This window comes from Hippocampus comes, unplaced genomic scaffold, assembly GCF_001891065.2.
Source record: "Hippocampus comes isolate QL1 unplaced genomic scaffold, H_comes_QL1_v1.1 scaffold249, whole genome shotgun sequence".
In the NCBI taxonomy this organism is placed as follows: Eukaryota; Metazoa; Chordata; class Actinopteri; order Syngnathiformes; family Syngnathidae; genus Hippocampus; species Hippocampus comes.
In genome coordinates, this window is record NW_017805035.1 from 1,243,106 (window position 1) to 1,257,455 (window position 14,350).

Consider the following 14,350-nt stretch of genomic DNA (forward strand, 5'->3'; position numbering starts at 1 on the left):
ATACATATTTATTTTTTAATAAAATACAAAAAATTAAAAAATTTTTATTCAAAAAAAAATTTTTTTTTTAATCCATTTCTATTTGCACATGTGACTGACGTGTGAGAAGTCGGCCTCGCCGACGGCCTTGAACAGCCAGGTGACGCTGGCCGTAGCCATGACCTCTCCCCTCCTCTTGCATGAGATGCAGCCCAGCTTGAAGCCTCGGTTGGCCACCGCCTCCGTGTCCGAGTCCACCTCCACGCACGCGCCCGCGCACACGCCCGCTGGAGAGAAGACAACGTAAGACGATCTCCCGTCACGTGTTTGTACGTCACGTGACAAAATGATGGTGTTGCTGTGCTCTAAGGGGCTTTGGTTGGAGTCGTATCAGTTGGAACTGTCGCTCAAGTGCTGTGTCCTGTTTGGCATTGAGCACCCTTTAAACTCAAGCACAGGGCAAACTACAGTGGATAGAAAAAGTCGACACACCCCTGTTCCTATGCTAGTTTCGTGTGTGAATGAAAAATGCGACCAAGATAAATAATTCTAAAACCATAATTAATGTGACCTAAAACATGTAGAATTCCATTACATGTTTGTGCCCATCTTGCCACGCCTGAGATAATCTGCACACCCTCTTTTAACTGGGGAACCCGCTTTGTTCCGAAAGTTCAGATGTTCTCATAGGCTTTTCTTTTTGCCGACTGCTGTTTTAGTTACTCGTATACTTTGTTAGAGTTACTTTGTTGCATTACTTAACTACAGTTACTGAGTTACATCTGCGGTTCCATTTTTAGCTACTCAAAGTTACAAGTTTCTTATTTACAGTTAATTACAATTCCAGTTACCTTGAAAAAAATGATGCTACGATTTTGAGCACGTGTCATGTGTAATTCAATTTAGAATTTCCATTTTTAATTTTAATTTTAAACCATCATTACAATTCTTTAATTATATTTGAGGTAATTTTGTTGAAAAGCTGAGTTAAAATATATGACATGTTGTGCATTTTTTTATTTAACAAAACCATATTTGAAAAAAAATCTCTAATTCATTATCATTAGTGTAAATGCTATGTTGACTGACTTGTGTTAATTATGGGGAAGCCGCAGTAATCCACGCCAGATGTGCATGTTTATGCCAATCCTGATGTAAATCATTTTTATATGCCAAAAATAGAGGACACATCATTCATAATTTCTTAACGGGGAGAGCAAAACATCTAACTTTCAGTCAGTCAACATAAATAATCGCGATCAATTAGCCGCGCCGCGGGCAGCTCAATGTCAAAAACATTTTTTATGCTGATGCAACAAAATGACACAACCAGTGACTAACACAAACACACGGTTCGTGCACACCGCATCAAAAATGTCAACGTTACGTAATCTGTGACCTGACGAGTCGGAATTACGCAACCGATATTCCAGAATTTGCCGTGTGCTGGCTCACTAATCCTTTGAATTAAATCCTGTGTGACCTCAAACCACACAAAAGACACACAATCACTCGCGAGTGTATTTTTTTAAACAACCAATCGAGTGATGGATCTTACAATTCCTCCGGTGTTTTTTTTTTAATTAGTAATTTCCATATCTTGTGACTGTCATAGTCTATTTTCTCCACTAGATTGTCAGGCTGATGTGTTTGAGCCCTATGAAATCTGCCTAGCAACAAGTGGCCAATTAAACGTGACAACCAAATACATATTAGGGGGGAAAAGTTGGCTCCATGTGCTTGATTTTTTTTTTATTTTTATTATTATTAAAATCTAATACAGTGGTGCCCTGATTTATAGATTTAATTGGTTCTGTGGCTCACCGCCGCCCCCCCAAAAAAATTCTTGTGATATGTGTTTAGTGCGAAAAATATCTCCCTACAGTCTTGTACTTTGTAACGACAGATGATGTACACTTTCTTAGTCGTCTCCCCCCAACCCTCGCAAAAAATTGGCGAAACATTTCTTCTTATTTTACATTGCTTTTTTTTTTAATAATCACACAATATGAACATATTAATACAAAATGAACAGCTATTTTTTTTATATATATTTTAAAATGCTCCTGCAATGGTCTTTTTCTGCAAATTTTGTATTCGTTATTCTTTAGAATTTTGCACATTTTACAAAAAAAAAAAAGTCATTAACTTTGAAATCTGCCTAGCAACAAGACGCCCACCCGAGGTGGTGCGATGAGATTTACTTCTTCCAGTTTTTAATATTTTATTGTAATTAGTTAAAATGATGACGGCAATTAAAAAGAAAGAATACAAATAAAATAATTAAAAATAAATGTAACGGCCATGTTGGACCACACCGAAACCCCAAAACTTTGACATTTCGCTGGATTCCGAGTTAGCCTGAAACTTTCCACGAGGACAACAAGCCGTTTATTTGGCTCGCCTTTCCCGCCACAAAGTCGGCACTTTGCCGTCGGACAATGAATGAGACTGTGTGACAGTGACGCCATCGGTCGGGAGGGTGAAGCTTTGATTCCTGGGCCGTAGCGACGGATGGCTTAATTAGTGAGGTCACAAAGGTGGCCGACGTATTGTCTGCCATCAAATTGATCGCTTCATCCATCTGGCCGAGATGGTTTCTGTGTGAGCTGCATTCATAATGCGCCTTTGTCCTTGGACGGACGGACACACGCGCACACACACACACTCACACACTCACACACACACACACACACACACACACACAGAAGTAGTGCGTCATCCATGCTGATGGAACATAAAGGGCAACTGTACTTTTTTTTTTTTTGACTAGCTCTCCATCACACATATGGACAATTGAGCCTCTGAGAATTAGAGTGGGCTAAGTCCCTTATTTGCCATCTTTAAGCGAGTCCAGGAATGAATCGCGAAAAGGCATATCTTTCTCAGGAACACTGGTCCAAATCAAGGTTTAGTTCTATTTATGACATGTGCCGAGCAGTCCATCATTGTCGTGTGTGCTTTTCCTCATTCGTTAGCGCAACAATTGGCTAACTCCCATTTACAAAATGGCCTCCGAGTAAAAAACGTTCCAGAAATGGAGGTTCAGACATAACGCTCAGAAAATAAGGACAGTGGACTTGTTTCTGTTTCGAATGTGAAAATCAGCTAATTGCCGTGACCCCCCCACACACACACACACACACACACACCCACACACACACAAAATGACAACAAAAACTGTGAATAATGAATGGGAGGTGCCCCCAAAAATTATAACTACCAAAAGCTACGGGTTTTCACTGTCATGCTTTTGCTTGGGTGCCACTCCATTTGCGTGTTGTTATTGTAAGTGAATGTTATTTGTCATCTTTCATAAAATATGGATACATTTGACTTGGGCTGAACGATATGGCTAAAGAGTGTATCATGATATAATTATTTCATATCAGTCGATGGGGATAATAATTGATTTTTTCCCTTGCAATTCAAAATAGAAAAAAGGTTGAATTTAGCCAATTTTATTTCAACATATCATATTTTCCCTTCAATAATATTGATGTGTATTTTTGATTATAATGAATTTTAATTTTTCCCCATTTTGAATGACTTAAAATGAATATACAGTACATCCGTTTTATTTGACGTTTTTCCAAGTTCAGGATTTTATTTCAACATATCATATTTTCCCATCAATAATATTGATGTGTATTTTTGATGAAAATGAATTTTAATTTTTCCCCATTTTGAATGACTTAAAATGAATATACAGTACATCCGTTTTATTTGACGTTTTTCCAAGTTCAGATTGCTTGTGCCCTTTGCAGCCATCCATCACTGCACTTAATAAAATAGCTGCCGTTGACCGTTCTCGTCCTTCCGTCGCCGTCATTTATATTCGATGCACGTTCGCTGCCGCTATTGACTTTCTCACATCAAGTGCACACTTCCAGATTTAAAAGGCTTGCTATTTTTAATCAAGCCGCCGTCTTTTGAGCTGTCTTCCCAATTTCCTGCCTGATCCTCACTCGTGTCTCCAGATGTGCCGCAGTCAACACTGAACTCCATCCCAACCCTCTCTCGCCCAAAAACGACATCTGTGTAATGCATGTCATCATAAATGTTCTCGTTATAAGTATTGAAGTGACAAGGCTGAGTTCCTGTTCACTTTCATGCATTAGGCCTTGAGGCTTTTTCATGCATTCTGTCTCGATCGGCGTGTCAGTGCAATTTCAAACGCCGGTGGGCGAAATTGGTGTGAACGGCTAATTTTGGCAAACCTTCCAAGATCCTCAAAAGAGATCATCAAACATCAACACTGTGCCTCACCTACATTTGATGGTGTGAGCAAAACCGACAACTCAGCAACTTTGCATCATCTGCCGATTTCGGACAACTGCTTCCAACGACTCGTACAGTTTTGAGCATCGGTCCTTGAGACTTTTTCGTGTATCCTGTTATAATAGAAATGTCCACCAAATTATATGTTAATCATTGAAAGTGATGTTGGGTTTTTTTGTTGTTGTTGTTTTTGTTGTTGTTGTTTTTTTGTGGGGAACTTTTCCGGGAGTGCAACTGAGTTTTTTTTTTTTTTCCCGTATTAATTCACCTTGAGAAAAAAAATTAATCAGCCCTGGACAACAGTTTCACCAATCAACATAATTTTTGGCGGACATGCTGATCATAATAGAATGCACAAAAAAATCCATGCCACCCATACTTAAAGTTGAACAGAATGTCGGCCATTTTGGTTTGAGGCAGTCACTATGGGCGAATTCCCTTGTTAAAAAAAAAAAAAAAAAATCACCTCCAAACAATAGTTCTACCACTCGATCAATCACCATGAAATTTGGCGGACGTTTCTTCACTAACAAGACACACAAAAACATCTCCAGGAACCATGCCTGGGTGAATATTCGTATTAATTCACCTTGAGAAAAAAAAAATTAGCCCTGGACAACAGTTTCACCAATCAACATGATTTTTGGCAGACATGCTGATCATAATAGAATGCACAAAAAAATCCATGCCACCCATGCTTAAAGTTGAACAGAAAGTCGGCCATTTTGGTTTGAAGCAGTCACTATGGGCGAATTCCCTTGTTAAAAAAAAAAAAAATCAACCCCAAACAATAGTTCTACCATTCGATAAATCACCATGAAATTTGGCGGATGTTTCTTCACGAACAAGACACACAAAAACATCTCCAGGAACCATGCCTGAAATTGAACAGGTTGATTCCATCCCAAAACCATTTTGGTTTAAAGTGGCTATTAAGGGTAAATTTCACCATTAAATCTGTCCATGGAAGTTTCGAAAAGAAATGAAAAATCAGCCCAAAAACAAAGTTTCACGATTAACACAAAATTTTCCTACTAGGGAATTCATTCAAATGAAACCCAATCAGAAGCAGAGATACTAGATAGATACTAAATGGTGAAATAGAGTTTGTTATGCTTAATGTCGGCCTAGATAAGTAATTTTCTATGTTTCTGGGAAGGTTAAAAAAAAAAAAAGCCTTTGACATGAGCTCAACAGATTAAAACGAAATTGAACGGCTCATAACGATCACAGGAAAAATTCTCCGTGTCCCGTGCTTGAAGTTGCAAATGATGTCGAACATTTTAGGTAGAATCAGCCATTTGCCAAAACGTCTCAAGAACTAAACTGTACATACAACAAGCTGGAGCCAAAGTGATACTTTTATATTAGACACGACTTTGGCCTGAGCACAAAAACACAAAAAAGTTAAAAAATTTTTTAAATCATCAAATTTTCCAATTCCATACAGTCAATACACCCTGCGGTGTTACCACGGTAACAGAGAAAAAGTTTCAAAAAAAATTTAAATCATCAAATTTTCCAATTCCATATAGTCAATACACCCTGCGGTGTTACCACGGTAACAGAAACCATAAGCTACTTACCTTGAAGAGCCATGAGGAGGACCAACACAATTAACATCAGGGGGGCCTCTGCCAAGGGAGACATTTTTCCACAGGCGAACCTGTAAGATATGTCCCCAAAAAGTGACCAAGAACAAGAACCGGGCGTTGCGACTCTTGGATGTGATGCACCGCACCAAAGAAGAAAAAGTAGGAGGCACAAAAGGAGGATTTCACTGATTACAGCTGCAGTGTCCAGTTACAGAAGAAGAATCAGTCGCAGTGTCGCCTTTCAACCTCTCTTCAATTATTTATCGTGGACCTCTTGCGATTTTCTTTTTCTTCTATTTCCTTCTTTGGCTTTATCCCACAAGGACCATGGCTGTTGTTGACAAAAAGCATCTTGTTAAGTTGAACGGAACCTCTGGGTCCATGTTGTCCAGACAAATGTGCAGATTTAAAACTTGGGTTCAAGTGTAATTGACACCCATCTCTGAAAAGGTTTGTGATTGTCTGAGTACAAAACGGTGATTAACAAGAGGGTAGGTCCCCCGAAAATCCACAAATGGGTGAGTCCACCAAGACGGTAAAACGTTTATTGCTTTGGCTTCAGCATAAAAACTGCAAATATTAAATTTTTCATGAAATCACCGAGGGTAAGGTCCTCTTCAAAAATCTGTGAATAGCTGAATCCACCAAAATGGCACAAGATGGGGCACACGCTGACCACAACAATAGCAAATAGGTAAGTTTTCAGCACATGTCCTTTGCAAGTTCAACGGGGGTCTTCTTTCACCTTTTCTTGCCAAACAAATATTGGTATCACCTGAGCGCAAAATCGGCGAATAACAGAGAATAGGTTTACCCCCAAAAAATCTGTGGATTGGCCTGAATTTGTCACACACACACACACAAAAAGACTCGAAGCACAAATCAGCGAATAGGTGAGTTTTTCAGTGAATCACCCCCCCCCGCCCCCCACCAAAAAAAAATATGCCTACAAATTTGAAAAAGCAAAGGGTCGCTCCTCAGTTTCAGGAAAATGAAACAAGTGTCGTGAAAGTCAGACAAATGTCTCCAAATAACTCAAACCAAATTGAAATGCTGTTTTAAAGGCAAGTCAATGCACCTTGCTGTCAAAATATCCTCTATTGAGAAGGGAAATTCTCACTTGCAATGATCCAGAGGTGGTCCCATCCCGTCCATGTTATTGAATGCCGGGGATTCCCACTCGGCAGCTATGCGCCGCAACATCGGAAGGCTTTCAAATGCATGTCAGTTTAAAAAAAAAAAAAAAGAGAAGACGGCAGGCAGGAGAGGACAGGAAAGATCTGGAGGCTCGCAAGCGGACATGACGTGACCGTGTGGAGGGTTGCTCTGCTGATCAGTCTTTGGGATAGGGGGAGGATGAGGGAGGTCGGGTGCGGATGATGTGATGCAACATAGAGGTGGACGATCATGACGGAGAGGTATCACGGCGTTGTCATAGCAACGTGGATTTGCATGTGGCGGCCGTCTCCCGATTTCCATTTGTTTTTTGGTGACTTAACTTCATAAACACATTTTTATTGATACATTTGCAGCAACTTTTAAGTACTCGGAGAAAGCCTGAATGTGTGTGTGCGTGTGTTTTTTTTTTCACAATTAAATCTGTCCTTTAACGTTGAGCATTTTTAAGATCTTACCTTCACGTCCTCTTTTTTTGTGTCTGTAATGTCAGATACTACTGTACTTATTATTTTGTCACCCCGCCCCCTCCCGAATAAAATTGAAAATTGGCCGATTGCATTTAGTCCAAACATCTCTCGATCTTAACGATAATTACAATTGACATATGAATTTTAAAAGTCCATCAGCTGCCCCAATTATGTTTTGTTGCGTATTTTTGTTGACCTATACAAAACCTCATTACCCACAATCCCCTATGACGTTGCCATATGACGTCACCACGCCAACCCGCTGGCAGAATCCAACATGGACGATACCATGACTGTTGAAAAGAGCCCGGTATGATTTCGCCACTTTTGTTTCTTGATTTGTGCTTACATTAACATAGTTTCGGCAGCTTTATAACATACATTTAAGCGTTTAATAGGCGATGACCGTTTGTGTTCTCTAAACTATCTCTGTTGCCTCATAGCCTGTTAATAATTTGCAAAACGTAAAGCTGCCAATTCATTCTGGCCGATCGTACTGTCACGCAAGTTAGCCGCTAGCGTTAGCATGGTGCTAACAGACCATTCTGCTTTCATAAACTTTCACGAATACAATGATCACAACTTGCGGTTAATCGCGTTGCGAGTGTATTTGTTGGTTGGTGAATCGAAAAAATAGAATGTGTTCATTTTCCACGCTGTCAAATGGGAATTGCTATCAGCTAGCTAAGCGAGTCTTCGCCTGGTTCAGCTTGTTACCTTGGACATAAATGTTTATTTAACATCAAGATCTGCAATTGATCATTTTAATTAATACTTATCAGAGTTGGAGCTGGGGGCTATGGCTTTTCGATTATGCAATATTTATCCCCTCTCAGAGAAAACCAATGACAATGTCATGATTTTAAACAAGTTTTGTTGTTTGTTTTGTTTCTCTCCTAGTGGGGTTTGGTTTTGCAGCAATCCACACGAAATAAATATTTTTGTCTTGATGACCAATTTATGTGAATATAAGTGCTTCCTCTTGGAAAAATGTATATTTTCTCAAAATACATGGAAACAGGTTCCTTAATAAATGAGCATACTAAATATTCAGCAATTTGGCAGCATGCTGGACAGTGTTCAGCACATCTGCTTCACACGTCTGAGTTTCACTGTTTCTGCGTGGCTCTGGCCTACCTGTGTGGAGTTTACAGATTTCCCCCTCAAGTACTCTGACTTCCTTTCTCCCACATTTAGAGAAACCATCCATGTTGGGTTTCTTCAAGACTCTAAATTGTGCGCAGGAGTGAGTGACGATCGTTGTCGTACTTCGCCTCTCAACCAATGTCAGCTGGTATAGTCTCCAGCTCAAACTTGACCCCACTGAAGTCAAGCGCCATAGAAAATGGATGGATGGAAAATGTGTTTATTTGTTTGCCTGCGTCTTTTTCCATTGATAGGAGGAAATGCCTGCGATCTTGAACTCCCGACCACAGACCGGCCTGTCCTTCCTGGCACCAGAACCAGAGGACCTGGAGGACCTTTACAGCAGATACAAGGTCAGAGAAGTCATCAATCTTAGGCAGGTCCAAGTGCCCAATTCTGATTTAATATTCTTGGCCAAGCTCGAATTTGACCCGTAAAATACTACACATGGAATGGAAAATGAACAGTTGGTGTAGGTTAAACATAAAAAGTCATCTCTTTCTCGTGGGTCTTCACTCATTGCTGTGTTTACAGAAGCTGCAGCAGGAGCTGGAGTTCCTGGAGGTGCAAGAGGAGTACATCAAGGATGAGCAGAAGAACCTGAAGAAGGAGTTCCTCCACGCGCAGGAGGAGGTGAAGAGGATACAGAGCATCCCGCTCGTCATCGGCCAATTCCTGGAAGCCGTCGACCAGAACACGGCCATTGTTGGCTCCACTACAGGTAGAACGCAAAGGAGCAATCTCTGCAGAAAGACAGAATAGAAAAAGAAAAGCACACGCTACTTTGACAGGGTTCCTCCTCGCTCAAACTTTTCCCATTTTAAAAAGTGGCTGGAAAAAAAACACTTTTTTGGTCAAGTGTTTTATATACATTTTGATTCTAAAAGAAGATGTGTGTTAAAAATAAATGAAGTCAACCGCTGTTGCACACATTCTATGTATGTATTATTTATCACAACACACATCTTTTGAGAGACACCTAAAGCATGAATACATTTAAATTATATATTATGTGAGCCGTGGTTTAAATGTGTCATGAGTTCTTTCCACCACCATCATGTCGGTTGGTCTTTTGCTCACATCTTGTCCCTGTCGCCATCCAATCCCCTTGTCCCCTGTAGGGTCAAACTACTACGTGCGCATCCTGAGTACCATCGACCGGGAGTTGTTGAAACCCAACGCTTCGGTAGCACTGCACAAACACAGCAACGCCCTTGTAGACGTACTGCCCCCGGAAGCCGATAGCAGCATCATGATGCTCACCTCAGGTATTGGAACCACTCGCATCCGCGTTACTGGGGTGTACCTTGGAGGATAACAATTTCTAGCCAAAAGCTACCAAAGCTGTCTACATCTTCACTCAGAGGTCAAGGGTTACGAGTGGACGGGAATTAGTTGCATGTTACCTGTCACAAAATGATCAAATCAACTTTTTTTTTCCCTTCGGAAAGTTGAAGTTGGTCAACAGTTGCTTTGGTTAAGAGGTCTATCAACCTCCGTGAATGGGAGCAAAAATAGGAAAATAAATAAAACCAGCAATGTTGTTACAAGCGATCATCTGCAACAGGAAGTATAAACCTGACAAATTAAAAATAGCCACGTGGCTACAGGGTTGTGAAACCGTAAGAGTCGTATGGTCAAAGCAATCATCTTCAGCAGGAAATAGAAACCTGCCCAAATTAAGCTTGATGTGTGGTTATGAACGCACGTCTCCAGCTGTTAGTAGAGACCTTCTAAAAATAGAAAACAGCTGCCTGGCTATAAGTGATCATCTCCAACAGCTCTGTTTCTTTCACCAGGAAGTAAAAACCTCCCAAAATACCATGAGCTATGCAGCTCAAAGCAATCGTCTACAACAGCAAGTAGAAACATACCAAAATAAAGTCTGGTGAGTGGCCAAGAGCAAGCAGAAGCCTACCAAAATAAAATCAGATCCACAGCAACAGGGAATGTAAACCTTTCCATGTAAACACAGCGACTGGTGATGGTCTCTGACTGGAAGTAGAAACTTTCCAAAGAAAAACCAAAGCAGGGATGTAGTCTTTCCAAGGGGAAGTGCAAATGTACGTAAATGAAACCAAGGACATGACCACAAGCTCTTGACTCCAATTGAAAGAAAAACAAACAAACAAACAAAAAAAGTGGTTATGTTTCACAGGAAGTAGACACCTTTCAAAATAAAACCAGCTGTGCATTATCAAGTAGTCGTCTCCAACGATTAAACAGAAACCTTCTAAAGCAAGAAGTAGAAACCTACCAAAATAAAAGCAGCCATATGGGCTTCAAGCCAATATCTCCAACAGGAAGTAGAAACCTACCATGATAAAACCTGCCAATAGGCAACAGGCAGCGGCTGATTTGTCCTTTTTCTTGTGTTTGCGCCTACTGTAGACCAGAAACCTGACGTGATGTATGCCGACATAGGAGGCATGGACATCCAGAAGCAGGAAGTCAGGGAGGCGGTGGAGCTTCCACTCACACACTTTGAGCTTTATAAGCAGGTCTCTCTCACGCATAGACACACACACACACACACACACACACACACACACACACACATCTCAACCAGCCCGATATTCTCCTGCAATGTCAAGAAACCAACCAAATATTTTGTGTCTGTCAGATTGGCATTGACCCACCCAGAGGAGTCCTCATGTACGGACCTCCCGGATGCGGCAAGACCATGTTGGCTAAAGCTGTGGCACACCATACAACAGGTGGGCCCGCGCATGATGTCGACATTAAAATGAGCCTCTGAAGCAGTGGTTGTTGAACTTTTTACGCCAAGTACCACCCCCGTGTCTTGAAAGCAGTTGTCTGTTTTATAGTGCGTCTCTGTGTTAAGTGCACAGTTTGAATAATAACTTGCCTTTGCCAGGTCCAGGACGCGGAATAATGATTGATGGTGTGTTTTATTTCAGTTTCTATGTTAATCTTGTCCTCTCACCTCCCCCCGCAGCGGCGTTCATCCGCGTGGTAGGCTCTGAGTTTGTCCAGAAGTATCTGGGTGAGGGCCCCCGCATGGTGCGCGACGTCTTCCGGCTGGCGAAGGAGAACGCGCCCGCCATCATCTTCATCGACGAGATCGACGCCATCGCCACCAAGCGATTTGATGCACAGACCGGAGGTACGATGATAGAAATGTCAATTGTGGTGGTCATCCGGTACCAAATGGCCCAACGGCACGGCGCCTGTCCGTGACCAGCTAGTTGTCGACAAACCTCATCTTGTCGTTTTTTTCGTCTGCAGCTGACCGAGAAGTGCAGAGAATTTTACTGGAGCTGCTTAATCAGATGGACGGTTTTGACCAGAACGTCAACGTCAAGGTGAGCCAAATTCTCCTTCCCGGCCAACCTCCTCCACGTGCACAGTCTGAAGCTTTGAACTTATTCACCCGTGGCTGAACCATCCATGTCCCCCTCCTGGCGTCATCTGTGATTACATCATTATGCGCGCTTCATGAACAGTCTTTTCTCATTCAAATTTATTAGAGGACATTTAGACCACAAGCTGTAGCTGAGCTGCATCACTGTGAGCATCTTGCTATCAGTGTGACTAGCACATTTTCACACTCTGCTTTTGTTTTGTTTACGTTCTCCACTGGTTAACCTCACTAAAATTGGCACCATTCTGCCCCCCCCCCACCCCACAATTGTTAATATTAAATTCTATCTAGCACGTAACTCTCTCGTTTTAAACACCAAGTGCCTTGTTCTCCACCATCAATACTCCCTCTTGTTAAACAAATGGACTTCAAATGCACAACCCCATTCTCATATACCGTGTTTGTCTCCTCGCTATCCTAGGTGATCATGGCCACCAACAGAGCAGATACGCTGGACCCGGCCCTGCTGCGTCCTGGCCGCCTGGACCGGAAGATCGAGTTCCCACTACCCGACCGCCGGCAAAAGCGTCTCATCTTCTCCACCATCACCAGCAAAATGAACCTCTCAGAGGAGGTGGACCTCGAGGACTGTATCCCTTTTTCTGGCATGTTTATACACTTCTTATCCATCCATGCTTTTTCTAATCATCTTATCCTCACGAGGGTGCCGGAGCCTATCCCAGCTGGCTTTGGGTAGTAGGCGGGGTCCACCCTGAACTGGCTGCCAGCCAATCGCAGGGCATACATTGACAAAACAACCATCCGCGCTCACGCTCACACCTAGGGACAATTTAGAGCAGGGGTGTCAAACTCATTTTTGTCGAGGGCCACATTGTAGTCACGGTTTCCTTTGGAGGGCCGTTATGAATTTTGGGAAACCATATAAATGTTTAATCACCTCCACATATTGCATGCACAGCGCACAACAAATTGATGGATAACTAGTTTTAAAATCAGAAGTCAATAATAATTACTGTTATTGTGGATCACATATGACAATTTTGAAATTTTGGTTCAGACTTCAGCAAGCATCATGGAACTTGACATGCTTGATTTGCTATCACGGGCCACATAAAATGAAGTGGCGGGCCAGGTCTGGCCCCCGGGCCTTGACTTTGACACCTGTGATTTAGAGTGTTCAGTCAGCATGCCGTGCATGTTTTTGCAATGTGGGAGGAAACCAGAGTACCCGGAGAAACCCCACACAGGCACAGAGGGGAGAACATCCAAACTCCACACAGGAAGGCCATAGCTGGAGTCAAACCCTCCACCTCTGCACTGTGAGGCCGACGTGCTCACCAGTCGACCACCGGGCCGTCGGCACTTCTTATACCTTGCAAAATTTCGAATGTGATTCCTCTGACAATTATTTGTCGCGGAGTTCAGCATTTTTCAGGAAAAACTGTTTCTCATCAGTCCAAAAAAAATCTTGGGAGTGTTGACGCTTTGATTAATATTCGTTGACATAAACACAAGATGTCGGCCAACTGCCACAAGAGAGGAAGTGTGTGATGACCACTGAACAGGATGTGGAGCTTTGTTGTGCGTCTGGTTCCTCCACAGTTGTGTTGACACACTTCAGGAGAAAAAAAAACTCACTTGAGGTCGTTAGTTGGAAGAAATCTACCCCAAATGTTGACTCATTGTGCTAGGACATATGCCACCGAAGTGGATAGTGTTTGTCTATAAGTCATATTGTAAAAGGAAAAATATATATATATACACTAATTTAAACTGCTCAATAGTATGAGAACCAATCCTCCCCAAATATTGACCCGCGATCATATGGCATGGGTCAGTGAACTGGATCAAAGCAGCGGTGTTGCCGTGTTATGTAAATAAGCTTGCTAGCCACCTTAACCGGTTCTACAGACGTGGCCCGACCAGACAAGATCTCTGGAGCCGACATCAACTCCATCTGCCAGGAGGTGAGTGGCCGAACCACCTGATCAACATGGGAAAATATAAACCTAAGACACACACCTGATATTAATACCGATTTCCTTGTTCCCCGTTTTAAGGCCGGCATGTTGGCTGTCCGCGAGAACCGCTACATCGTCCTGGCCAAAGACTTTGAGAAGGCCTACAAGACGGTCATCAAAAAGGATGAGCAGGAGCACGAGTTCTATAAGTAGAGAGGATGGAAAAACCTTTGAGTCTGTAGCTACCATGTGTCATTTGCATTTTTGATCTATCTCGAACTGAACAAAGTCACCACAGCATAAGGCCTAATAATAAGATTCATGTGCCCATGTAAGTGTGTTGCTTTTTTTTTTTTTTTGTACAGGCACTCGTTGAGAAAAAAGATCAGGCTTTAT

General features: G+C 42.0%; 2 protein-coding genes across 2 annotated transcripts in view; one reads left to right on the forward strand and one right to left on the reverse strand.

Moving 5' to 3' along the window:
* Positions 1 to 6,687, reverse strand: part of LOC109512107 (sodium channel subunit beta-1-like) — an 8,559-nt gene extending 1,872 nt beyond the window's left edge. Inside the window, exons 1-2 of the mRNA XM_019863611.1 lie at positions 5,847 to 6,687; positions 100 to 266 (exon numbers count right to left, since the gene is read on the reverse strand). Of these exons, the coding sequence (XP_019719170.1) occupies positions 100 to 266; positions 5,847 to 5,910 (231 nt within the window). The 5' untranslated portion in view covers positions 5,911 to 6,687. The remainder of the gene's footprint in view (positions 1 to 99; positions 267 to 5,846) is intronic.
* A 1,029-nt stretch (positions 6,688 to 7,716) lies between these two features.
* psmc4 (proteasome 26S subunit, ATPase 4) lies at positions 7,717 to 14,322 on the forward strand. Its single transcript, XM_019863886.1, has 11 exons — positions 7,717 to 7,811; positions 8,902 to 9,000; positions 9,182 to 9,368; positions 9,769 to 9,915; positions 11,039 to 11,148; positions 11,271 to 11,364; positions 11,607 to 11,774; positions 11,897 to 11,973; positions 12,454 to 12,622; positions 13,905 to 13,960; positions 14,054 to 14,322. The coding sequence occupies exons 1-11, from the start codon at positions 7,779 to 7,781 to the stop codon at positions 14,165 to 14,167; spliced, it is 1,254 nt and encodes a 417-aa protein (XP_019719445.1). The 5' UTR covers positions 7,717 to 7,778; the 3' UTR covers positions 14,168 to 14,322.
* Positions 14,323 to 14,350: the final 28 nt, after the last annotated feature.

Excerpts from the sequence above, each read along its gene's own strand:
- psmc4 (XM_019863886.1), top strand. The coding sequence starts at position 7,779 with ATGGACGATACCATGACTGTTGAAAAGAGCCCG. Across the intron at positions 9,001-9,181 it reads ACCTTTACAGCAGATACAAG|AAGCTGCAGCAGGAGCTGGA; the intron begins GTCAGAGAAGTC and ends CTGTGTTTACAG. Across the intron at positions 11,365-11,606 it reads TGTGGCACACCATACAACAG|CGGCGTTCATCCGCGTGGTA; the intron begins GTGGGCCCGCGC and ends CTCCCCCCGCAG.